Genomic DNA, 26,776 nt, shown 5'->3' with positions numbered 1-26,776 from the left:
ACATGTATAACTGATTCACTTTGTTATATAGCAGAAACTAACACACCATTGTAAAGCAATTATACTCCAATAAAAATGTTTAAAAAATAAATAAATAAAAATAAAATGGCTCCTTTGAGTGTCGTTGGCTTTTGTGACTCTGGCATGTTTGAAGATTACCAGCCAGTTTGTCTTGTAGAGTGCCCTTAAATTTGAGTTTGATATTTTCCTATGATTTAGATTATAAGCTTTGCCAGAAATCACAGAAGTGATCCTGGGTTCTTTTCATAACATTCTATTGGATGGCACAAGATTCCTATTTGTCCCATTATCTAGGAGGCTCATTTTGGTCATTTGATTAAGGTAGTGGCTGCATGAATTCTCCATCGTAAAGTTAGTCTTTTTCCTTTTGTAATTAGTATGTATCTTGCATGACATTACTTTGAAACTAGGTAACTATCCTTTCACTTATCAAATATCTGATTTATGCGTTTACTTATTTTTATAATATGGACTCATATATTCTCAACGTAATGGGTTATCATCTATTACTACCATTTATTTTGATGCTCAAATTGTCCTAAGTCTGATTAGTGGGAACCCCTTGAAGATGGTTTCTGTGACTTCTGTTATGTCCTCATCATTCTGCTTTGGCCCAACAAGATGTTTCAAGCTCATCTTGTACTTTCCCTGCCCCAGTCCTGGCTTCCTTTAGGGTAGAATGGCGTTCAGAAACCAAGATCTGGGGCTGGGTATGGTCATTGCTATTGGGGCGCTGCTGCTCCTACGTCCTCTCAGTAGACAGAGCTGGGGAATACCTGTCTGCACACATCTGCACACACACTCATTTCCATCTAGATTTCTATATCTATCTCTGTACAATGAAAATCATAGTATACCAATATTTCCAATTCCAATCCAATGCCACAAGGTTAATTGGAATTGTATCTTTTTCTGTATTTGTAACTTCCTTCTCTGTTGGCAAGAAATGTATTTCTCATTATTCTTAAAATATTTACCTATTTGATCAACTCTATTGATTGTAACCAGTCTCCCACTGCTGTTGTCCCTGCCTTGCACAGATGGCCTCCCAAATCCACTCAGGTTCTTAGAAGCCCCGTGAGTACACTCCACCCTTCACACGGATGCCCCCTCACAATGATTGGCTTGTGACACTCCATGCTTGACACCTTCCACTGGATGCATACCTGGCTCTGCCAAACTAATGGCTTTAAGATGGAATTGTTCTGGAAGGGAAAAGAAAGGAAAGAAAGAAAGGAAGAGGGAACCTGAGCATTTTTTTTTTTTTGAGAAGAAAAAAGGTTTTCGAAGGACACCATACTGATATCTTGTCAGATATCCCCTTTTTAGAAAAATGTCAATTGTCTAAGTTATTACAACTGCACAGAGAAAATAAGAATAATATAAGACACAGTTTCTGCAGATGAATAGTTCCTGTGTCATCGATGCCTTACCACAGGACAGGAGCAAATATATTAAGATTTATTTAATTTTTTTAAAAAACATCATTTTTGTTTAATGAAATCATACAATTTGATAAAGGGCCAGAAGGCTCTTATTTTACTTCTGACAAGATACCTTAATACTTAGGAAATTGCCTAAGCTATGCTCGTGAAAGTTTTCAGAGATTCGGTATTAGTCTGGCAATTGCATCCTTTGCTCTCACTGTGCAAGGACAAAATTCTATTTATGGCTCTGTGTACAGTGTAAAAGGACATGCATATTTTGCATGAACAGCTAGGAACCAAATTTTCAAAATTTGGCCCGCATGTTCCTGCGAGTGCCTAGAGCCAGACAAGTGCTGTGTTGCTGAAAAGCTCCCTGCGGAAGCCAGAAGAGCATACCGGGGCTGACTAGGAACACCCAGGGCTCATGCTTTTCTGGAACTCTGCAGAAAAGTGTGGTAGTTTGGCAACCCAGATCAGAAACTGCAAGGAAAGAAAGCCAGTCATAAATAACTCAGTATACTGCACAACAGACCCCAGGCTGGTTTTCCAGCAGTGCAACACTAACGAAGACATGATTTCAGATGGAAGAAACATATCCAGAGGTACATCCGGATTTTGTGGGCCTGAACTTTTATAAAATTTGGAAAGCCTTCTTTAAAAAATAAAAATTTCAAAAGCATAATTAGGTAGAAGATCTTGGAAGAGGTCCATGCAAGTAACAGGCCCTAAAACGTATGCCTCATCAGCTTTATGGTGAACCTAAAGGAGGTACCTTTCACCTCTGGGGCCTAGAGTAACAATGACCAAAGGGAGAAGGGGTGTGAGAGTGGGTGATGGTGATGAAAGTGGGGAGGAGCATGTTGTTGTTTAAAAGCTACTATGAATTCCACTTGGCAAATTGAAAATTAATGTTCTTTTAATGAAAATCATTTAGTTATATATTTCCTAAGCTGATACTTCACGTTTGGTGAAATACTAGTAACTTTTCTGTTGCCTATATAAGTCACTGCTTACTGAAGCAGGCATTTATGATAGGTAATGTTAGAAATATATGTTTAGGAGTGAATTAGTTAATAGAAAACAGAATCATTTCGATGTTCCCGATAAAAGGGAACCCTAAAAACACAGTATTGGACCCATGGAATAAGGGTATCTATATAAAGACTGTGCTATCCAGAATATACAAGGAACCCCTCGAAGTCAACAAAAAATAAACAACCCAATTCAAAAATGGGCAATGGACTTGAACAGACATTTCTCTCCCAAGAAGATATACAAATGGCCATTGAGCACAGGCAAAGATGACCAACATCACTAGTCACTAGGGAAATGCAAATCAAACCCACAATGAGATATTATTTGTACCCACTAGGATAGCTATTGTCAAAAAACGAGAAAGTTACAAATGTTGGCAAAGATGTGGAGAAATTGGAACCCTTGTGCCTTGCTGGTAAGAATGTAAAATGGTGCGGCTCCTGTGGAAAACGGTTTGGTGGTACCTCAAAAAGTTAAACACAGAATTACCACATAATCTAGAAATTTCACTTCTAGGTATATGCTCAAAATAATTAAAACCAGGGACTCAGAGACTTGTACATCAATGTTCATGGCAGCATCATTCACAGTATCCCAAAGGTGGAAACAACCCAAAATGTCCCTCAACAGATGAAAGGATAAACAAAATACAATGTACACATACAATGGAATATTGCTCAGCCTTAAAAAGGAATGAAATTCTGACATATGCTATAACGTGGATAAACCTTGAAAACATTATGTTAAGTAAAATAAGCCAGACACAAAAGGACGAATATTGTATGATTCCACTTACATGAGGTGCCTAGAATAGGCAAATTCAGAGGCAGAAAGTAGAATAGAGGTTACCAGGAGGTGGGAGGGGGAAAAGAGGGAGTTATTGCTTAATGGGTACAGAGTTTATGTTTGGGATGATGAAAAAGTTCTGAAAATAGATGGTGGCGATGGTTGCACAACACTGTGAATGCATTTACTGCCACTGAATTGTACACTTAAAAATAGTTAAAATGGTAAATTTTATGTTATGCATATTTTACATGCTAAAAAAGACAGGCTTGTGTCAAGATGAAGTTCCACAATGAGGGAGAAAACAATCCTCAAAGTACTTAAAATACTTACATTAGCAAGAGTCACTCATGTGATAAACAAAGTAATCTGAAAAGGTTTTAGTGAAAGAAATTACTTGTGGAAAGTATCAAAAAAAAAAAAAAAAAGCCCGACAAGTGGATTTGTTATTTAGTACTACTATCATTAGTAAAGTCTACTAATGGGAGTCAGTAGATTCCATTGAGAATACATAAGATCTCTTTACTTTTTAGTGGAAAATATGATTTCAATGAATTGCCATTTGTAAAGGAAGTATGGTTCTATATTATGTCTTTTCTTTGTAATTGCAGTCTTGGCTTTATTGCTATGCACCAGTGACAACAATAATGGCTTTATTATGGAAATCACACCTCATTTACATGAAGCTGAAATTTATTCTGTGTTTACAATCTTCTAAAGTACTTGTTTTAATTTTACCTCACTGACCTTCTGATTCTAACAATTTGGATATGCTACTAAAACAAACTCATCAACGTAAAACAAGGAACACAACTGTGAAATAATGTGGATCTAAGATATTTATGGGTCTATTTCCAACAATAATCATGTATTATTTTTAAATTAGAAAAAAAAGGTAATCAAAAAAAGGCATCAAAAGGTCTTATTTCTAAAATATGGGCCTTTATTCTGAAATGAGCAGATACTTGAAGGTCAAGAAGTTTCATTGATCTGATCCATTTCCTGGTGAGAAAATATTAAATGTGCTCTTGAGCTTTCTTAACAAGGGTTAATACACAATGTATAGTCACCCACCTGTATTCTCAGCAAATAAACCTAATGTTGTAGAAGAGAACAAGGCCCATATTTCACAGAACTGCCAAATCAGTATTAGGATACTGTGGCTGGAACAGATAACAACAAACTTATGGACTGGATTTGTAAATTGTTCAAAGAAACACTCCATACTTCATCTGGGTAGTTTGCATTCCTAACCTTTGGTCACTAGTCCTATACTTGGTTCTAGTTTTAAGAGTTTCCTTCTTGCCTCAGTACTTCAACACGTTCCCAAAAGAGCTCTTGAGAACCATCTGGACAACAGGGAACCCACTCTGAGTCCTGTGGCTCTGGTGTCCAGACACAGCTGCAAACGTTTGTTGCAGCAGGCTAGACTGTGTGTATGTCACCTGGATGATGTGCCAGGCTCTTCACTTTATTTAGGCATCCTTATCAAACTCATAATCTCTAGTGTCACCTTCTTGCAATGAGCATTTTAGGCCAACAATATCCAAATATGCATCTCCATCTCTCCTGAGTTCTAGACCTCCAGGTCTGGAGATCCTCAAAGCATCTCAAATTCAGTTCATTCAAAGCTAAATTTGCTATCCTTCCTCTCAAACTGTCTCTTCCTTCTGAGTACAGGTACCACCCTCCAAATGCATTTACCCCATGACTCATTTTTCCTCATACACTGCACCAAATGGGGGGGAGGGGGAGAGAACCACGCACAGAAAGCAGTCAGCACAGAGCCTGGCACAAAGCACGTGCTCAAAGAGCCTTACCTCCTGTCATCTTCACCCTCATCCCATCATCCTCACCCTCATCACCACCATGACTTTAGTCAAGTTAGAGAAACAGCATATGGCTATAGATAGCCCTCTCTTGCATCTTTAAAAGGCCCAAAAAGCATGTAATAAACATGTTTAACTTTTCTGTACCTGGATTTCCCAAACTTATTTGGTGTTAGAACACTTATGTTTATCCTGATGTAATATGATGATCACATAGAGAGGAGGGTTGCTTTCAATGTGCAGACTCTAAGTTCCATCACATCCAAACTGTCACTGAAAACTTCCTGACCAACCTATTTAACATGGACCTCTCCGTATCCTCTATTCCCCTCTGTCTCTCTTTGATACTTTCTATTCTATTCTATTTTATTCTACTCTACTCTATTCTATTCTACTTTATTCTCTCCCATCCCCTCCCATCCCATCCCGTTTCATCCCACTCCACTTTAAAATGCTGGCAATGAGACCCACCAATGTATTGTGACCCACAATGTGTAAAACTCTGCTCTAAAAGGTAATTTAAGTAGCTAGTAGGATATCTCAGACACAAGGTAGATAGAGTAAATGTAACTATCATGGGAGGCCTACAGCCACCATGTTCGGACATGGATTTACCCTGACCCTTCCTGCTATAAGAAGGAGGCAAGCCTAATTTGGAGGGATCTGTACAGGTGACACATTAGATCTGCAGGCAGAACAGAGAGTCAATACTGGCCTAGAGTATATTTTCCAGGGGTAAAGAGGAGGAATGTGAGCAAATTCTCAGAGGAGTCTCAAGACCGCTGGGACCCTAAATAGCGGTACTTTGTCAATGGCTGACTTGAGGCTCTCCTGGATGCTAAAGACAGTTCAGTGTCAGGCCTACTTTGAGGGTGATTTATTGGGATTGAAACAAAATGGCAAAAGCCTAGAATTATGGTCTCGCCTTGCAAAAACTATGTATAATTTTCAATTTGCAGGCTATAATTTTGAATCCAAGGAGAATAATCAACTTAGATGAGACCTACCCACATGGACCTTGCACGCACTGTTATTAGAGTAATACCATTTGAACCGTGTACTTCAAAGTTGCCAGAGAATATCCTACCGACGGGGATCAGATAGTTCTGTGATTCTTAAGGAAAAGGTTAAATGATCTGTTTTCTTCTTGTGAGGAAAAATGTCTTGAAACTATGGGAAGGAGAATTACCATTTGGTTTCATAGCCAACATAGTAATTTTCTACACACTTCAGAAATGTTTCATACAATCACATTATGACAAACGTTTTTAGAAGATCAGAGTTCTAAAACAACCATGAAGTCAGCCAACCAACAATCGAAGACTGGCTTAACTTAGCTTCCTAACTACATTTCCAGTTAATTAGCCATTAAGGAGTTCAGAACAGTCATCTCCAGGCATGCTCAGGCACCTAACAGCAATTCCCAACACACTCTGCTTTCGTAACACAATGAAAACACACAATGCATCTTTCAACCTGCTATATCTATATTTTAAGTCTTACTAGATGGTCCCATAATTTGGGGAATCAGGTTGCTATGTATTCGGCCATGACTAGCCAGTTATGTTTTAAAGATAGTTTGATAGTACATCACAGAGCAGTCATTACCATTTAATAGGCTCAAATTCAACACTGAAGTCTTGAATCAATTCTGACACAATGTCTCAGAAAAATTAACACTAAAAATAACTCTATATGTTCAAGAAAATATTTTTATAGTGTGTTAAGTATGTCAGTTCCCAGAACTGTTTCCTGGTAGAGACCCTCAATCTGGATAAATGCCAGCTGACCTCAACACGTTATTTCCTTTCTTTAATTGGGCTCTGTAGCCCTCACATTACAAAACTGTTAACACCAATTTAAAACTTTATTTTAATTTCCTTTGCCATGTCACTATCCTAAAAAGTCTAATTGAGTGAAATCTTTTGGTTCCTCTCTGTCAATGTGATTAATTGCATCTCTTCTCCCAAAAGATATTCTGGTATCAGATTATCAGGGCACTGTCTTGTCATAAAAATAATGTTATGTATTTCTCAAAAGCTTTGGGGATATTACTTACCCTCTGTTGTTAAATAACTACATCTGCAAATACAGAAAACTAGTACCAAACCCATATAGAGAGCTGTTTTCGGGAATATACAAGAACAGACCATAAAGTGGTATAATACCTGTGTTATATAAAAGCTTATCGTTAACCATTAAATAATGGCACAGTAACAGTTGTGCCAGGAAGGTCTATGCATATGGGAATGAACTAATATTTTATTGCTCATTCTTACTAAAAACCTTGGATCAAGCCCTTACAGAGAAAAGAAAGAGAAACCATTGTGCTAAGAAAGAAAGGTAATCCCCAGATTGAATGGCATGTGTATGATCTAGGGATGAGGCTGTCCAAGAAAACATCTACATTGACAATATTTCTATATTAATGATCAAAGTAATTTTATCGAAGTGATTTGGACCCAATGATAAACTTTAAAATTTTCTTTCTGTATTTGTTTGTCAATGTCATGTGTAGACCTTAAAATCTGTAAGATTTTAATTCCAACTCTTTCTCCTCTTTCATGTGGAATTAAAATTGTTAATGGTTACACTGTTTCACAAGTGTTAGATGTTAGTAGCAAATATAAGGTAGATACTAGAGCTTATTTTTGCCTCAGGCTCAAAATTATGTTTCCACTCCTTCCTTCCTCCTTCCCTTCTTCCTTCCTCCCTTCCTTCCTTCCTTCCTTCCCCTCTTCCTCCCTCCCTCCCTTCCTTGCTTCCCAAGCCCCCAACATAGAGCTATTTTTACTATTCAATTCCATCTTTAATAGGTTAGACAGATCCTGCTATATTTTTCATTTGTTTGTTTCTGTCCTGTTTTTTTTTTAAACCAGGTGAAGTTTATTCTGTTACAAAGTTTGTGAGCCACATTTGTAAAAAACAATTTTTTTCATGGTGGCAAAGCAGCTTTACTATAACCATAGATTAAGTGTTTATTTGCAAAGACTCTGGCATTAGTGGGAAAATGATAGAGAGAGGGAGATCACCACACTTCTTGGAAACCATAAAATTAAATGAGTGTAAGTATCAACTATTGTTCATTTCAATTACTTGTTAAGTTACAACCACATGGATTTATACTGTCTTTATAAAACTGCACAATAGAGCTTCAAATTGCTCTTCAATACTTTTAGTGTTTCCTATGACCCAATTTCTACTTCTTTCTTGAAGTTGATGTATCCTAATTATAAATCACATCATTTGCTTTCCTGAAGGTTATTTATACTAAGTTTTCTAATTTCCTTCTGTTAAATTCAATTAAAAGAAAAAGATCTGTTTTGAATATGGGCAGTCAGTCAAATAAACTTTTTTAAAAAGCACGCACTGGGACTTCACTGGTGGCCCAGTGGTTAAGAATCTGCCTGCCAATGCAGGGGACACGGGTCCCAGCCCTGATCTCGGAAGATCCCACATGCTGCAGAGCAACTAAGCCCATGTGCCACAACTACTGAAGCCTGTGCGCCTAGGGCCCCTGCTCTGCAACAAAGAGAAGCCACCTCAATGAGAAGCCCGCGTACCACAGCGAAGAGTAGCCCCCGCTCGCTGCAACTAGAAAGACTGCGTGCAGCAACAAGGACCCAACGCGCGCAAAATAAATAAATATATAAATAAATAAATGAAAAATAAAAAGCATGCGCTGAGGTTGACTGAGTGGGATTTATTCATCAAAAGGCAGAATACTAGAGTGGTTATGAGCATGGACTCTGGAGCCAGATTACTTAAGGGCCATTTACTAGCTGTGTGACCTTGGTGAGTTACTTGACTGCTCTGATGCACAATTTCCTCAACTGTACAATGAGAATAACACTAGTACCTCCTAAATACAGAATACTGAATTCAGTTAGGATTTAATGGTTAAAATGCAGAACACTTAGAACAGTTTTATATAAACTTTGGCTATTGCTTATTATTCAAGAAATATATATTTATTTAAGATTCAAAAATGTATTTGATAAAATGTGACAGGTAAAAGGATGAATTACGTATGGGTCTTCTTTTAAATATTATATATATATAATATATATATATCCACTATAATAAAAGGTAGAAGGTCAATATTAGAAAAGAGGGATAAAGTTATACAAAAATTCAGGGAAAGCAGCAGTTACTTACCATTGATGGTATCAGAGAGGCCACTGGCATTTCAACTGGGACTTAAAGATGAGCCATATTTGAACATGTGGACTTTGAACTCAAGGTAGTGGAAAGAGAGGCAAAAAGGCAAATGCATAAATTAGTGTAAAATATCCCTTTTGATTGGTGTGAAAGGTCCATGAAGGTAAATAGTGAGAAGAATATTTGTAGCATGAGGTCATGAAGGGATCTTGAGGACCAGGTTAAGCAGTACAGAATTATTTTACAGGAAATGGAGAGACATTTAAAATTTCTGAGAAGATGTGTGGCCCAATCAAAACAGAAATTTCCTTAATCTCACAGGAAAGTAAACAGATTGGTGGAGAGAGTGCTGGTGGCAGGGATTCCAGTTAGGTAACTGTTGCAGTGCTCAACGTGAGATGTACTGAAGGCCTGGGGCAGTGGCGGAGGAGGGACTCCCACAATGGAAAGAAGGGAATGGACACAAAAATATTATAGAGAATCTAAAGGTGAAGTACCCCCAAATCAGAAAACAGTGAGAAACTTTAAAAATTATACAGATATTGGGACTTCATCTCTTGAGGTTCCAATTCACTGAGCCTCTAGAGAGACTCATCAAACAATCATTTGTGAAAGTGTGATTTTGATGATCACTTTTGACAACTACTGACCTGAAAGTCTAGGAGTGTGGAGTAAAAGAAATTACACTGGCATCAAAATTAGGAAAATGAGAAAAGGATTAAGAGGAAGAAGAGAAGGAAGAGGGAGAAAGAGTAACACAGAGATCAGAGCAATTGGGGTAGGCAAGTTGTTGACAAGTTTTGTACTTCCTGAGGACAAGATATTATTCCCAGGAAGAGGACAGAAAAGAAGATGGGAAGACAAGTTGAGCTCAAGTTGACAGATTTGAAAATAACTACTGTGATGTGAAAAAGGCAAAGGCAATCCCTAGAAAACACATACACTCCAGAGTTATGAGTCACAAAAAGAGTGAGTCATGGCCTGGGATTTAACAGGAAAATAAAAAAGAAGAGAGCATCATGAAAACCAAGGGAGATAGACTATTCAAGGAAAGGAAGTTATCGATTTACGAAGACGAGTTTAAGGATAAGGACATGAGAAAAGTGGTCAGTAGATTTGGTGTCCAAGGTTACAGGTGTTGAATGGAAGAGAATAAGCAAGATACTCTCAAGGCTTAGCAGTGAACATAAGGTGATGAGTATAGATAGCTCATAACGACTACTCTACAAGAAGTTTGTTGGTGAAGGAGACAGGCAAGGAGGTAACTTGATAAAGCAGCAGCATTATGAGTAAGTTCTTTCAGGCACTGAAAAGTGACGCATGTTTTTAGATGGAGAGGAAAGACCCAGAATAGAGAGATGTTTAAGATGTAAGGCAATTGTGGAAAATTTAATGAAACAAGTTCCAAAAAAGGAAAAAGAGATGGAGAGCACAATTGGGAGGGTTGGCTTTGGTGAGAATGAGTTATTTACTCCCTTCCTAAAATGGAAGGAAAAATGGCAAAGAAGGGAGAAAAAAAAAAAAAGAATCGATCAGATAATATAAGGAAAGTTGAGTGAGAGATCATCAGGTTGTTTTCACATCTTATATAGAGAGTGAGAATAGAAGGTATTAAGCATAAGACTTACGGGCAATCTGTTTCAAAGATTACCAAAGAATCAATTAAAAATAATCCAAAGGATTACTGAGAAGCAGAGATGGTTCAGCTAAGATTACTTAGACTAAATTTGTATCTATTACAGAGTAGCATTAATTGGCTGGTAAAAAGAAGAGAAGTACGTGACATAGACTGGAATGGTGATTGGCAAAATTGCTTAAGGAGAGAGCCAAGTTGGTGAGGAAATCAAGGGAGCTAATGAAAATATCCTTGGATGTTCAATCACAAGGTCAAAGAGAGGGAGGTCACAGTGAAGATGAAGACCAGTAGGAGTGAGGAACTGGGAGAGGAGGGCAGGGAGAGATATGAAGAGGGAAACGTTGACCCAGGAAGGGAGGATATCATGAGAAATGGTAATCACGGTAATATGAATAGGAAAAGGGTGGTGTAAGCAAAATGCAAAAATTTAAAAATAGGAAAAGTTATTAAGCAGGGACATCATGACCTTGAAGTAAGTGCAAGATGGAACAAAAATATTTTGACATCCTGTTAGTTGGAAGGAGTAGCCTCTTACAACTGGTTGTAGGGAGAGTGATTGGTTTACGAGGCCACCATTTTGGTTATGAGAAGGCAACTGAGTCCTTTTATAAAAGGATCAGATCAAGTTTGTTACTGCCTTTCTGGCCCAACGAAATTCAAACTTCACCTTTGATATGGATGTCCTTTTCTTCCAAAAGGAAACAACTTATTATAAAGATGTCCTTTTTCACTATTCAACTTTCTGAGTTTTATAATGCATAAACTATTAACTATACCATTGTGATCACAGATGTGCCAACTACACATTTTTAAAGAAATTTATGATGCAATTGCTGATTCCCCAGATTACTTGTCCCCACTGCCTATTTCCCTAGACCTATCAACGCTATTTTCCTTTATTTCTGGATCTTCTCTTTAATTCTGTACCAGTTGATTTATTAAAGTGTGATCAAACAAACTATTGTTTTGTGGCTATGTATTCTTTAAAGAATTGTATAGGCACTGAATAATTGAAAGTATCTCTAAATAATGAGAATGGTAATAAATAATACATGAAAAAAGTTGCAAATCACAAATGGAATTTACACCTTAGAACTTGGGATTTGCCTGATTACAGAGAACCATGGAGTATCACAAGATCACAATGTTGACACCAACTGAGGTGGCTCACAGACCAGGTTGAGTGGGAATATAGTGTTTTCAATGCCATAAATATTCCAAGATAAAACAGGCTTGAAAAACTCATTTTTCTACTCTTCAGTAGAGTTTTATAATACATTCTTTGGCAATGGTCTAAATACAAATTTGAGAGACATGTTAAAAAAATCAGAAATTGTATTTTCATTAGCTAAGAGCTGAATGGAAGACTTCAGTCACCCGTTAAAAAACTGAATGTGCTCTTAGATGAAAGCAATAAATATGAATAACTGTTTCACCTAATTTTCAAAAGAGTAGAAAGTAATGCCTCACTGTAATTTTTTCAAGATAACTAAAAAAAGGATTTAAGGGGGGAAAAGTCCTTTGAAAGAGTGGAGTATGCCAGGAAAGTTAAAATGTAAACTTTTAATTAACTTGGGAAAAAACTGCCAAGGAAATATTTGGGAAACTCAGCCTATGCATAAAAATTATAAACAATGGGGAAAGTTTCACTGACCCTCTGGGTCAAGCTGAGGCATGGCAATGGTATTCGCATGGCAATGGTAAGCCTATGTCAATAAGAGATGAAGGGCAAAGAGTTTGCAGTGAATCTGAGCAGCAATGCCACTGTGATGCTCTTAGACACTGGCTTTAAATGTATATCATACTGACCACATCTTCCACTAACATTCTACTGAAGCCTGTTCATGATGGGTATCAAGAAATTAATTTCAATTCCATTCCTTCTCCTCCCCAACCACCATAAATGATGAACTCAGCAAGTGAGAGTGAATTCAGTTATGTTGTTTAAGTCCAGACTTATCAGACATCATGTCACTTTTAGGCAACAGCACTAGTTCAGTATGGCTGTGCATATGGAGAGTTTATGCAAGGAAGTATTGGAATTTTCCTTTTATCCTACAGTTTAAGGATTGCTATTGTCTTTGTTTGTTTTTCTGCCACGCCTCACAGCATGTGGGATCCTCTTTCCCTGACCGACCAGGGATTGAACATGTGTCCCCTGCACTGGAAGCACAGAGTTCTAACCACTGGAGGGCCAGAGAAGTCCCTAAGGATCGCTACTGGATGAATTAATGATGTGATCAATTTCACCTTTTAGATGTTCAATGTGGAATGGGGACAGACAAGAATCAAGGAATATCAGTTTAAGAGAGTTGTAAGATGATGGAGGATATAACCCAGGTGCTATGAACTGAATTGAGTCCCCCCGCCACCAAATTCATATGTTGAAGCCCCACCCCTCAATGTGATGGTATTTGGAAATAGGGACTTAAGGAGTTAAGTCATGAGGGTAGAGCCCTCGTGATGGGATTAGTGTCCTTGTAAGGAGAGACATGAGACATTTCTCTTTCTCCCTTTCTCTTCCTCATTCTCTTTCTCTCCCTCTCTCCCCCATGTAAGAACATAGCAAGAAGATGATTGTCTGCAAGCCAGGAAGAGGGCCCTCATCGGGAACTGAATTGGCCAGCACCCAGATTATGGGACTTCTCAGCCTCCAGAACTGTGAGGTATATATTTTAATTGTTTAAACCACCCAGTCTATGGCATTTTGTTATGGCAGCTCGAGCTGATTAATACATCAGGCATAATCATGAAGAAAGGAAGAAAGGAAGGTCTGAGAGACATTTAGTAAGTATACAGGACAAAGTCTGAGTATATTCTGCACCAATTACATATTGAAAGAGTTGTTATGCTAACAAAAATACCAAAGCCTACTGACTGCTTACTGTGTTTCAGAGAGTGTGCTAAAGACTTTATATGAATTGACATTTAATACTTTAATCCTTCAAACAGTGCTATAAAGTTATATATTATTATTATGCCTGCACTACATATGAGAATAGTGAGGAAAACTAGGCATGTTTCAGTACCATAAAGAGAGGGGGCAGTCTTTCTTGGAAATAAGATGAAGAAATAATTTGCTAGCCTGGATCACTTCAAATTCTTTCTCAGGAATAAAATCGAACAATTCCTTTTATGGAATTAGAGCTCTCTAGGTTTAATTTAATGTTTGCATGTTATTTTTCTCAATGAAAGTTTTGATAAAAAAATGGTAAACTGTGAAGCATTGGTGTTGGCCAGAGTCACCTGTGGTTCTAATCCAACTGCACAATTTAACAGCTTTGCAAATCTGGACACCTTCCTAAGCCTTTCATTTCCTTCATTTTCTTGTCTCGCTATAGGAATAGAAATGCCTATTTCACAAGATTCTTGTAAAAATTGAGATAATATATACGAAATGCTTAGCCCGGTGTCTGGCATACGGTGATTGGTAGAGGTGATGAGGATAATGATGATCGTCACCAGGGCCCAAGTCCTTTCACAGCTGCCACTTACACGTCTTCTACTCTCCCTCCCAAACCTACCACATCCATGCTCTATGCCCGCTGCCCACCTAGAAAACAAATGTAAATTGAATTTAACAGTTTAGTACTGAAATAGTCTGAAGAGAGAACCATCCTTGTCTCATCAGTTTTAACAGACTAGGTAAAAGGCAGTCACTGAGGTACAGACATTCAGGAAACTTGAGTTTTAGAAAGACCCAGCTCTGCCACAAATTACTAGTCCATTTTCTTCATTGGTTACATGTGTAAATCAGGAGTTCAAACAGAAATTCAAGCTTTCTCTCAACTCTCTGATTTTATTTTTTACTTTTTCTCTTGACGTTCCAAGCGTTAGGAAACTAATTCCTGATGCTATTGTTCTAGGAGTTTTTAATGAGCAATATCAAATCCCCAATATTTTCAAAAACAATAATGAAAAAAACCAACACACACTGAATGACTACACATCATCTTTCAGGCTCAAAGATTTCTGATTTGAATCTTTGAAGACTGAGGTCATAGATATAATTCTAAGCAGAGGATGAGCATGCATAATGTTTTTTAAAATATTCTGGATTTTTCCCAGCACTATTGACAAAATGTGGGAAGACTAAACTGTGCTCGCAAAGATTTTTTTAAGCTCAAGTGGAAGAGATTGTTCATTGTGTAGTGGGGAGCTCTGGGGTTTTCCTTAGGTCCCTAGGCATTGTTTTTTATTTTCTTTTCAGCAATGGAACTGGGAGTAGACTGCAAACAAGCAGCTTACTGCCAAGGACATGTGAAACCTGTTATATTGGTCATTCTGGATCTGATTCAAGTACATACTGTTGTTAGGTAAGATTACTTTTACTTTGCTTTAGTGGAAGCCTTAATTTTGGTTTAGGGAAAAAAAATCATATTGTGTTTTTCCATTTATATTTATAAACCATGTAAAATTTAAAATGATAATGACACACTTAGAATTCTGTAATATGTATTTGAAATGACAAGCAATAAAAACTAAAATAAAACAGCACAATAAAATCAGAATGAAAATAAAATTAAAAATGACAATGACATACTTAGAATTTTGATGTGAGAATAATAAGGATAGTAGAACCAGAGTGTTTCAGCTATTGATTGCTACATAATAAACCACCACAAAACTTGGTGGCTTAAAATAATTTACAATCTGTGCTGGGCGGTTTTCTGCTCTGTGTGGTGTCTACTCGGGCTGGAACCTACAGGAAGGCTTTTTACTCCCATGTCTGGAATCAGACGCCTGAAACAACTGGAGGCTGGTCAAATATGCCTATTCACATGGCCACTCCATATGACTAGCCTGGAGTTTCTAACATCATGGTGGTCTCAGAGTAACTGGACTTCTTACACTGTGACTGGCTTCCAAGAGAAAGGAAGCTGAAACTGCTAGTCCTCTTAAAGGTTAGACCCATTATGGGGCAGTATCACTTCGCAAGTCCAAAGAGTTAAAGGGAGGGGAAATAGACTCCACTGTTGTATGTGAGGAGAAGCACACATGTAAAGGGAGGGAAATAATTGATGGCGGCCCTCTTTGGAGAACACAACACAGAGTGTACTGCATTTACTAGGAGCTATTTCCTTTTCTTCTTTTTCCTTTGGCTTATACTGAGTTTCTCTGAACTCTTTTTGAAATTTCTAAGATGTCAGGAGAAGAAAAGTTACTCAACCTTAAGATGAAAGGGATGATACTTCATAATATTCATTAGAGCAAGTTTCCAATGATTTTCATAATAGCGATGGAATCTTGATTTACATTAGTATTGCTGTTCTGTAAATATGAAGACATGGAGACTCAGAAGAAGTGGAAGCATTCATCCTCAAATATATTACCAAGCAGAGAAGTGGCCATTATTGTACGGGGAGATTCCAAATACCTCAGATTCATGTTATGCATGGCTAGCTGGATCAAGCCACCTTTACATTTTTTATATATCATATTGAAACATATGCATGGGATTTTTATAAGAAAGGGATTTGTAATCTGCTTCCTCTTTTTATTCAAATTAATTTTCCTTCCCTGATCCATGAATCACTCCTCACATAAGAACTGGCTGATGAATCAGAAAAGTCAGTAAATTCTAATGAGCCTAAAAGGAGAGACAAGCTTATCATTGCCAGAGATCAAAACCAAACCCTAAAATTACAGGCTTTGTTTAAAATGCTCTTTGAGACACTGAAGTTTAGTTCAGGGAACATACCTTTATCCTGACTCATTCTCACTGCACACTCACTTCACTGAAGGAGGAGGAGGCCAGTAAATTTCACTAGGAGCCACCGACCTTCGAAAATGTGGTTCATAGCAGTCGAGCAGCAAAAAGGGCACAGAAGGAAGCAAAGCTGACATCGCTGTCCCAGCCACGCTCAGAAAGGGAGGGACTGACAGTGGCTGTCTTTGGAGACTACAGCACAGAGTGTATTTGATTTACTAGCAGCTCTTCCTCTGTTCCCCCTTTCCTTTGGATTTCAGTGGAAATTTGAGTCTGAAATTAACGGATGTCAGGAGTGAAGAAGTCACTCAAAATATAGAGTATAAAGGGGTTGATACTGAGCAGACATAACCAACACACAAGTGTTGATGTAAAATTGCTCCTGTTGTCAGGCACATCTAATCTGCACCAGAGTGAACAGTCTAGAGAACAGTTCTATAGAAATATGGAAGATTCCAGCCCAAACAAAATGACTGATATAAGCTCTTCAGTTATTCAAACAGGGCTGATGCTGGTGTTAACTAATCACATCTGTTTACCAAACCTAAAACTCTAAGGTAAATAAATAATCATAATCATTCTAGCTACTAAAAACAGAAAACAGCTTGGCTATAAGGAAACTATAAATTGACCTTTCCTTCTCATAATGCATCGTACTCATTGTTAAAGGTAATTTATAAATAAACAAAAAACTCCTGACAAGGTTTGACCAAAAATACTCAAAATTTAACATAATTTGGAAAACTAGGAAACTGTGCTTCTGTAATAAAAGGGGATTTACTTTCAACTCTTGATTTATTACTTGAGAATGTATTTCTCATGCTACTATCTAATACAGTTAAGCCTTGAACAATGCAAAGGTTAGGGGTGCCAAACCCCCTCACAATCAAAAATCCACATATAACTTTACAGTTATATATATAATAATATATATATATTTTCTGCATCTGAGGATTCAACCAATGGTGGATGGTATAGTACTGTAGTACGTATCTCTTGAAAAAATCTGCATATAAGTGCATAGTTCAAATCAGTGCTGTTCAACGGTCAACTGTAATATCTGAAAATACTCATCCAATTAAAAAAACGCAGGGACTTCCCTGGTGGCACAGTGGTTACGAATCTGCCTGCCAATGCAGGGGACACGGGTTCGATCCCTGGTCTGGGAAGATCCCACATGCCGTGGAGCAACTAAGCCCATCCACCATAACTACTGAGCCTGTGCTCTAGAGCCCGAGAACCACAACTAATGAGCCCGCGTGCCACAACTACTGAAGCCCATGTGCCTAGAGCCTGTGCTCCGCAACAAAAGAAGCCACCACAATGAGAAGGCTGTGCACTGCAACGAAGAGTAGCCCCCGCCCACCGCAACTAGAGAAAGCCTGCGCGCAGCAACGAAGACCCAACACAGCCAAAAATAAATAAATTAATTAATTTAAAATAAATTAAAATAAATTTTAAAAAATGCAGGGCAAAATAAAACTAAACTATAAACCATCTCAGCTGCCTTAGGAAAAAGGGCTATTTTGCATGTTTGGAATTGTAGAGAACTAAGCCAGATCTGCTTGAGACTACAGTCTTCCCCCTGTATCCATTGGGGATTAGTTCCAGGACCCTGCAGGATACCAAAATCCAAGGATGCTCAAAGTCCCTTATATAAAATGGCATACTATTTGCATATAACCTATGCACATCCCCTGGAATACTTAAAATAATACCTAATACAATGTAAATAGTTGTAAACACAATGTAAATGCTATGTAAATAGTTGCTGGTGTGTGGCAAATTCAAGATTTGCTTTTTGAAACTTTCTGGAATTTTTTTTTCCCAAATATTTTCCGACCCATGGCTGGTTGAATTTGCAAATGCAGAACCTGGTGATACAGAGGGCCAACTGTAATTGGAACTGCCCTCCTTCTCAGATATCACGTACACACGGGGTATAAAAAGTGCAGGAATCTCAGAGGAAAGAAGAGAAGAGGCCCGGTACCAGTCTGTGTTGCATTTGAAGCTTTGGCTTTTAGAGAACACAGTGGCAACTGCTTGCACTGTGGACTCAAACTCCTGAGTGGGGTTTGTGCCAATTATTCTAACAATAAAGAATATTAGAAGCAAAGAAAGGGTACCTACTATCCAGTTTTCAAAAATACAGATGTGGGAACTTTACTAATATAGTAGACTTTTCAGCATTCCCCTACCCTTCTCCCTCAATTTTTAAACAAGGTAGATATTTATGGGTAGTTATGTTAATTTCTTTAATTCTAGAAAATTCTCAACATTACCTCTTCAAATATTGATTACTCTCCATTTCCTGTATTCTTTTCTCCTGGCAATGTATTCTCATACTTCTTAGCTCTGTTTTCATATTTTCTCTTTTTTTGTATCTTTCACATGAATTCCTTAATCCTAGCTTCGGATTCTAATTAATTAATTCTCTCTTCTCTGTGTCTCATCTATATTTTATCTCAAATATAAAGATATTTAAAACTTTCGACTAGTGTTATTTTTCACTGTCAAGATTATTGAAATTTTTTCATTTTCATATTGGTCTGTTTTAATTTTATTTGCTTATATCTTTTTTTTTTTTTTTTTTTAATGTTTAAGTGCTTTGAATGGATACATCTTCCTTTATGTCAGGGGTCAATGGTCAACCATTTTCTGTACAGGGCCAGATATTAAATGTTAGGTTTTTCAGGCCACATGGTTTTTGTTGCAAGCAGCCATAGAATATATGTAAACAAATGGGTGTGGCTGGGTGTCAAGAAAAACCTTTACTTACAAAAACAGGTCACTGCAGCTACTTTGGAAAACAGTTTGGCAGTTCCTCAAAATGTTAAACATCGAGCTACTGTATGACGCAGAAATTCCAATTCTAGGCATATACCCGAGAGAAATGAAAACACATGTTAATACAAAAACTTATATATAAATGACCATAGGAATGTTTTTCATAATAGCCAAAATGTGAAAACAACCCAAATGTCCATCAACTGATGAATAGGAAAGCAAAATGTAGTATGTTCACACAATGCAATATTATTTGTCAATAAAAAGAACTATGTACTGATACATGATATAAAGTATGGATGAACTCTGAAACCACTATGTTAAGTGAAAGAAGCCAGACTTAATAAAAGACCACCTATTCTATAGTTCCATTATATGAAATGTCCAGAATAGACAAATCTATAGAGACAGAAAATTGATTAGCAGTTACCTAGGCTTCAGGGAAGTGGAGAATGGGGAGTGACTGCTAACAGGTATGGGGTTTCTTTTTGGGGATGATGCAAGTATTCTAAAATTAGATTATGGCGATAGTTACACAACTATATAAATATAATAAAGACCAATGAACTGTACAATTTAAACAGATGAACTTTACGGGATGTAAACTATATCTCAATGAAGCTGTTAAAAAAATAAATAGATAAAATGAGGAAACAGGTAAGTGGCTGGCAGGGCCATAGTTTGATGATTCCTACTTTATATTTTTGAGGAATCTAAATAACTTGAGAAAGTTATTTATAGTTTATTCTATTTTTATATTTTTTTCTATGTTAAATTCATCTCTTTGCTGATTTTAAGGGCTATCTTTGTTAGTTTTCCTCCAATGTTTGGGACTTTTATATTGCAGCTAATCTTGAGTAGAAAGCATTTGCTTCCTTGCTTGTTCTCTCTCTCTCTCTCTCTCTCTCTCACTCACTCTCTGTCTTTCTCTCTGGCTACCTTTTTCTGTCTAATGGTTTTGTGGTGGCCTCCACTTAACCCTTCTGTCCAAAAAGGACTAGTTTGGTGTCATGGGTCTTCTGTCCCCATAATGACATATACATATGAATATGGCAGATAAACTCTGTGAACTCTAGAGATTTTGGCCCAGGAACTTGGTGAGATGCTTCCTCTGCTTTCTCTTTGGGCTCCCAGATCCCTCAGCCAAAGCCCAAGCTACTATGGCAGCTCTTTTTCAGGTTCCTTTCCTACAGGTGCTACTGCTCCAGTCTACCGGCCTTGGGTGAGACCTTTAATTCCCAACTTACCACCACAGCAGTTGAGATACTCCTGCATTCACAGGCTTGTGGACCCAGAAAACATCAGGTCCTTGACAGTAGCCCAGCTTATACTTTGTGCTTCTGCTCTTTCTGATCCACAATTCATCTTCTTTTTAATTTTCTCTTGTTATATCTTGTCATTAACTGCTATGTATATGGAGCAGGGAAATGGGCAAAACATGAATTTACAGTCCTTCTGGACTGGATATTTTTCAGGTCAATGAAATGGAATTCTAGTAGACAGATTCAAAGAGAGTATCAAATGCTCCTTGGTAGAGTAGATTGACATTTTTTTTTCTTGAACATTTGAATTCGAGGTATGTGGCACATGTTCAGATGGAAGAGAGTTAAAGGAGGTTTCAAATAAAATGTAAGATATCAGCTTAGAGGTCGAAGCTGAACATATAGTTTTGGGAATCAGAGAAGTCAAGGCAAAAATGACAGTCCTAATAATAACTTTTAAAGGGATACCTACAAACAGATCAATGAGATAAATTCTATAATTTCTACTTCTGATGATATGACAGATTCCTTTTCTTCTTAAAGCTATATTTAGCTTTGGGATCCATTCCCATAATCATAAGATTTTATGGTGCATTGATGATTATTAATTTATTCATTTAGTCAACAAATATTAATTATGCTCCTGCTATCTACTGAGCACTCTACCAGGCTCTGGTGATACAGAGATGAATAATAAATGGTCCTTACCCTCAAGGAATTCATAATTTATTAAGGAAATCAGCCACACACACCAAAACAAGTCACCATTTCATTCTGAAATAAGTGCTAAGTGCTGTAATGGCTGTAGGAACAAAGTGCTTTCAAAGCATAGAAGAAGGAATGAGTAATGCTTATTTGGTGTGGCTCTGTAAAGAGGGAATTCCAAAGGCGTCACAGAAGAGGTAGCATGTTGGGAGCTTCCAAGATTTCTATAAAAGAGTGAGGAGTATCTTGCTGGAAGGGCTTCCTAGGGATTAACTTGTGTTTGTTCAGCACACCACTTTTACTTAGATTATGCGTTTCTTTAGGACAGCTTTGGGGAGATAATGAAGATTATGGAAGGGTAATAAGCACCTTCCACCTCTCCTTCATCCACATTTTCTCACATTACTTACTAAACACATGAGTTTTATCAACTGATGATGAGGAGTTCATAGAGGGCGCCTTACATGAGCAAAGATGACAGTATCAGGCAATTTTAAGGATGAGTAAGAGTAGGGGCGTCCCTGGTGGCACAGTGGTTGAGAACCCACCTGCCAGTGCAGGAGACATGGGTTCAAGCCCTGGTCTGGGAAGATCCCACATGCCGTGGAGCAACTAAGCCCGTGCGCCACAACTAGGGAGCCTGCAATCTAGAGCCCACGAGCCACAACTAGTGAGCCCGCGTGCTGCAACTACTGAGCCCGCATGCCTAGAGCCCATGCTCCACAACAAGAGAAGCCCGTGCACTGCAACGAAGAGTAGCACCCACTCGTTGCAACTAGAGAAAGCCTGTACACAGTAATGAAGACCCAACACAGCCAAAAATAAATAAATAAATAAATAAAATTTATTAAAAAAAAAGAACGAGTAAGAGGAGTAAATTGATGGCATGGTCAGAATGCAGGCTGAATGGTAACTAACTTGGGGACGAAAAGATGGCCCAGGGGTGGACTTATAGAGACTCTTGTGTTATAAAAAGACTGAACTTTCTTCTGGGCAATGAGAGAGACTTCGAATGACTGTAAAGCTAGAGAGTGAGGGGAGCCACTTTGTTGAAATATAGACATCTGAGAAAATGATAATGGAGAAGAACTAGAACTAGTGACCTATCAGGAAAACACTGTAAGAGTCCAAGTGAGATAATGACTATTAGATTGAGTGGGAATAGGGGAATCAGAACTGCCATAATTGTTTTTATTTGAAAAGCTACAATAAGAGCAATGCTTCTATTAATATTTCATTGCAAGAGAGGTTTCGCTAGTTGAGATAGAAGTGTGCTAGGGCTTTTAGCATTATGTTCAATGCTTGAGGGCTGTTTTTCAGATAATCAGAGCATTGTTTATCTACTGTATCCATGATGGATCATATCCAAAAAGGCACAGGGGTGATTCAGGCATGAAAGGACTAACTCGTTAGGTTAGGCCCTTATGATGTTATCATTATTGAAAACATGCAAACATTGGCACTTTTACATAATATACAGAACAAAATAAATCTGGTTATTTGGGGAAAGAAACAAACTTTTCCTTCTAAAGAGAATATGCATTTTAATAAAATGAATCTTAAGTTGAATAAAAGCAGAGCTTCTAGATAAATTCTATATCCCGTGAAAAAGGTGGATTTCTACATTGAATATTGCTTTTTTAACTGAAGAATCTAAGATTAATCATAACCTTAAATAATATTTCTGCCAACATAATAATTGCATGCTAAATGAGACAGAAGAGGGAAGAGTTGGCTAGATACAACTATCTACAAACTACCCCACAGACTAATATAAAAGAGTCCCTTCTTTTTGTTTTGTTTTTTGTTTTGTTTTTGCAGTACGTGGGCCTCTCACTGCTGGGGCCTCTCCCGTTGCGGAGCACAGCCTCTGGACGTGCAGGCTCAGCGGCCATGGCTCACGCGCCCAGCCGCTCCGCGGCATGTGGGATCTTCCCGGACCGGGGCACGAACCCGTGTCCCCTGAATCGGCAGGCGGACTCTCAACCACTGTGCCACCAGGGAAGCCCAAGAGTCCCTTCTTTTTACACAACAAGGAAAATCGTTTTGCATCTTCCCTTACAGTTTAGGAACTACAGGCTTTTATTATATTAGAATGAATCCTTTTATTAGCCTATAAATGACAATATCTATTGAGTCTCTAATAATGTATTAGACATTATTATATTATGTATTCTAGGGACTTCATATATGGTATCTTGCTTAAACTCTGAAAAGCACTTAAAAAGTGAAGAACTTCTCCATTCATTTGGCTTTCAAAAGCTTAGAAAAGACTAGTCTTCCTCTTGGCCCAAGTGGGATTCCCCCACCCCCAGCTCATTAGATTCTCCCTAATATCACTCAAACCATTTTAGAGTGACTTTTCTGTATGAAGGTGTTTGGTTATTGTTCCTTAAAAAAATTCCTAAGAGACGCTAATCTAACAACAGAAAAAGAAACACATCATAAAAACCTGTGTTAAGTATGATTCAAAGGGAAAAAATGAGCTGTAGTGAAAGCCAATTTGAGCTGGAAAGACTGTACTCTTAAGTAACCAGACATGTGTAGCCACTTATGAAGCTGTCTGGTCACATATGTTTTTAAACATTTGTCAGCACAGTCAGAACTCCACATGCAAAATACAGCACTCCCAAGCATTGTGGAGGTTTGTGAAGAAGTCTCAGAATCTGAAAGAAATGAATAGATTTCACAAGTTGAACACAGGTTGTTACTGCTTGAGTTGAAGAACACTTGGGGAAGCAGCTCCCAAAGGCTGTGAGTCACTTACTTGAATATTAATATCTCAGGGACAAAACTGGCATCAGAATAAAACCTACAGAGCCCTGAAGAAAGAGAGATGTCAGGAAGTCCCAAGGAGTGGGAGAAATTGGAGAACTATAATTTAACTTATGGCTTCAGAGCTGAAAGCTAAGTCAAACCTCACTCCTTTTCTTTCTTTCTTTTTTTTTTTTTTTGCGGTACACGGGCCTCTCACTGCTGTGGCCTCTCCCATTGCGGAGCACAGGCTCCGGACGCACAGGCTCAGTGGCCATGGCTCACGGGCCCAGCCTCTCCGAGGCATGTGGGATCTTCCCGGACCTGGGCACGAACCCGTGTCCCCTGCATTGGCAGGCGGACTCTCAACCACTGCGCCACCAGGGAAGCCCTCACTCCTTTTCTTGATAAAGAATATTCAGTGACCTTTTCCCTCCATTAAAAGTCCCCATCTTAAAATACAAATACAGTTTCTTTCAAACCTGCAGCATTTGTTCTTCCTCTGAAGACATCATCATATGCTTTCCACTGTGGCTTCACCTGGTAGGCATGGATGAACACCACAAATACTACCACGAGGCACATTAACGGAACAAGAGCTGCACTGAACAGAGCTGCATAGATGTTTGGGATGAAACACCTGGAAGAGACAAGAGAAGAGATTACTCACCTTCAACACAAACATTTCTAAATGCACCATGCATTACATCACCGCTTTATACTAGCTCTTTGTATCTAAATGTTGGCAAAAGCAGCTTTCTGGCTTGCCAAATTGGAGCTCTGTTTGAGTAGAGGCTACATGACTAAATCTAACCCACTGCTTCACAAAGTAGGTTCCATGGAACATGCATATCCTGAGGTGCTCAGAAAACTTCAAAAAAGGTTACGGCCAAACAAATTTCAGAGATGCATATTTGCTTTTCCAGCTCTGTCTTCTTTGTCTAATGAGACCACGGTTTCACTAGGGACCACATGAGGGAAGGTAATTGTTTTCTTCTATCTTTTAAATTTTTTTATTGAAGTATAGTTGTTATACAATATTATGTAAGTTACAGATGTACGATACAGTGATTCACAATTTTTAAAGATTATACTCCAATTATAGTTGTTATAAAATATTGGCTATATTCCCTGTGTTGTACAATATTCTCTTGTAGCTTACGTTATACCTAATAGTGTAACCTCTTAGTTCCTACCTCTTTTATACCTAATAGTTCTACCCCTATGTTGCCTTTCCCCTTTCCCTCTCCCCACTGGTAACCACTAGTTTGAAGAAGGTATTGTTTAAAGGCAAATTTGAGGATTCCCAGGGCTCAACTCTGTAATTTCCACAATTTTGTTCTCTGCTTGGATGACAGTTTTGTCATTCCTAAGCTGTACATTTCCCTAGAGCCATTCATTCTCTTGAAAATGATGACAATTTTCCATTTAGAAGCTATACTGCATAACTGTATCCATTATTACTGGAGTTTATTTAGATCAATGAGGTTTAAGGTAAACTTAACATCATTTATATATTTTGGTAATACTGAAATTCCACGGAAAAAGGTTTTAGAGATGTAATTGGAAGATTTTACTCACGGGTTATAAAAATCATCTTGTTCACATAAAATCTTTCACAAAAAAATCTCAAAATGGAGGACTGTTAAATAGGTTCTCAGTATCTAAAATTGTGCTTCTGAGGTATTCTTATAGAGGACACACCTCCTACAACTTATAATGGCAATAATACTTTACAAGAAATCTTAATAGTAGAGAATGTCTCTTGTGAAATATTTTCCCCAACTTCACCATTTTTTAATACATAATATCTGCAAACCTAGATTGCAATATAGCCAAAAATAATGGATGCTGATAACGCAAGGAAAAAAATATAACTTATTAAGAAGAAAACCTCAAAATCCAAACTATAGGTAATCAGGGGAAACACCCATTCTTGCAACTTGGGAAATCAGTCCCTTTGATTTATGTTTAAAAAGAGATACGTTATTAAAGACTTTACTCAGATATTATTTCTAATTAATATGATCTGCTAAATGTATTCCTCAAGTAAACAAGACACATTTCAAGAGATATTTCAACACACATTCTGCATCTGCAAAGAGATGTCAGAATGATGAATTTTCTGGCTTTTAGAATTTAATTTGGACAGCATAAAGCCTGAATCCTTTCCTGTACACTCATTTGTATGCCATAAGACCCACATCTTCCAGGTAAAAGGTATGTGATTAAATAAAACAGGCAAACATTAATGGCTTTGATCTTGAATATATTTCTGCACTAAAAATAGGGGTCATGTTGGCTACTTGTTTTTATGTACATTGGCTTTAAATGATTTATTTTTTTTTAAATTTAATTTAATTTAATTTTTTAACATCTTTATTGGGGTATAATTGCTTTACAATGGTGTGTTAGTTTCTGCTTTATAACAAAGTGAATCAGTTATACATATACATATGTTACCATATCTCTTCCCTCTTGCGTCTCCCTCCCTCCCACCCTCCCTATCCCACCCCTCCAGGCGGTCACAAAGCACTGAGCTGATCTCCCTGTGCTATGCGGCTGCTTCCCACTAGCTATCTACCTTACGTTTGGTAGTGTATATATGTCCATGCCTCTCTCTCGCTTTGTCACAGCTCACCCTTCCCCTCCCCATATCCTCA

The 26,776-nt window shown here is 37.9% G+C and overlaps 1 protein-coding gene across 1 annotated transcript in view; it reads right to left on the bottom strand.

Annotated features, from left to right (window-relative positions):
* The window catches only part of ADGRV1 (adhesion G protein-coupled receptor V1), a 564,972-nt gene that overhangs the window by 62,069 nt on the left and 476,127 nt on the right, over positions 1–26,776 (bottom strand). The window contains exon 88 of the mRNA XM_060146321.1: positions 24,596–24,753. Coding sequence (XP_060002304.1) covers positions 24,596–24,753 — 158 coding nt within the window. The remainder of the gene's footprint in view (positions 1–24,595; positions 24,754–26,776) is intronic.

Source organism: Lagenorhynchus albirostris, chromosome 3 (assembly GCF_949774975.1).
Source record: "Lagenorhynchus albirostris chromosome 3, mLagAlb1.1, whole genome shotgun sequence".
Classification (NCBI taxonomy): Eukaryota; Metazoa; Chordata; class Mammalia; order Artiodactyla; family Delphinidae; genus Lagenorhynchus; species Lagenorhynchus albirostris.
The sequence above is the reverse complement of the archived record's forward strand: the minus strand, read 5'-3'. Positions and strand labels throughout refer to the sequence as shown.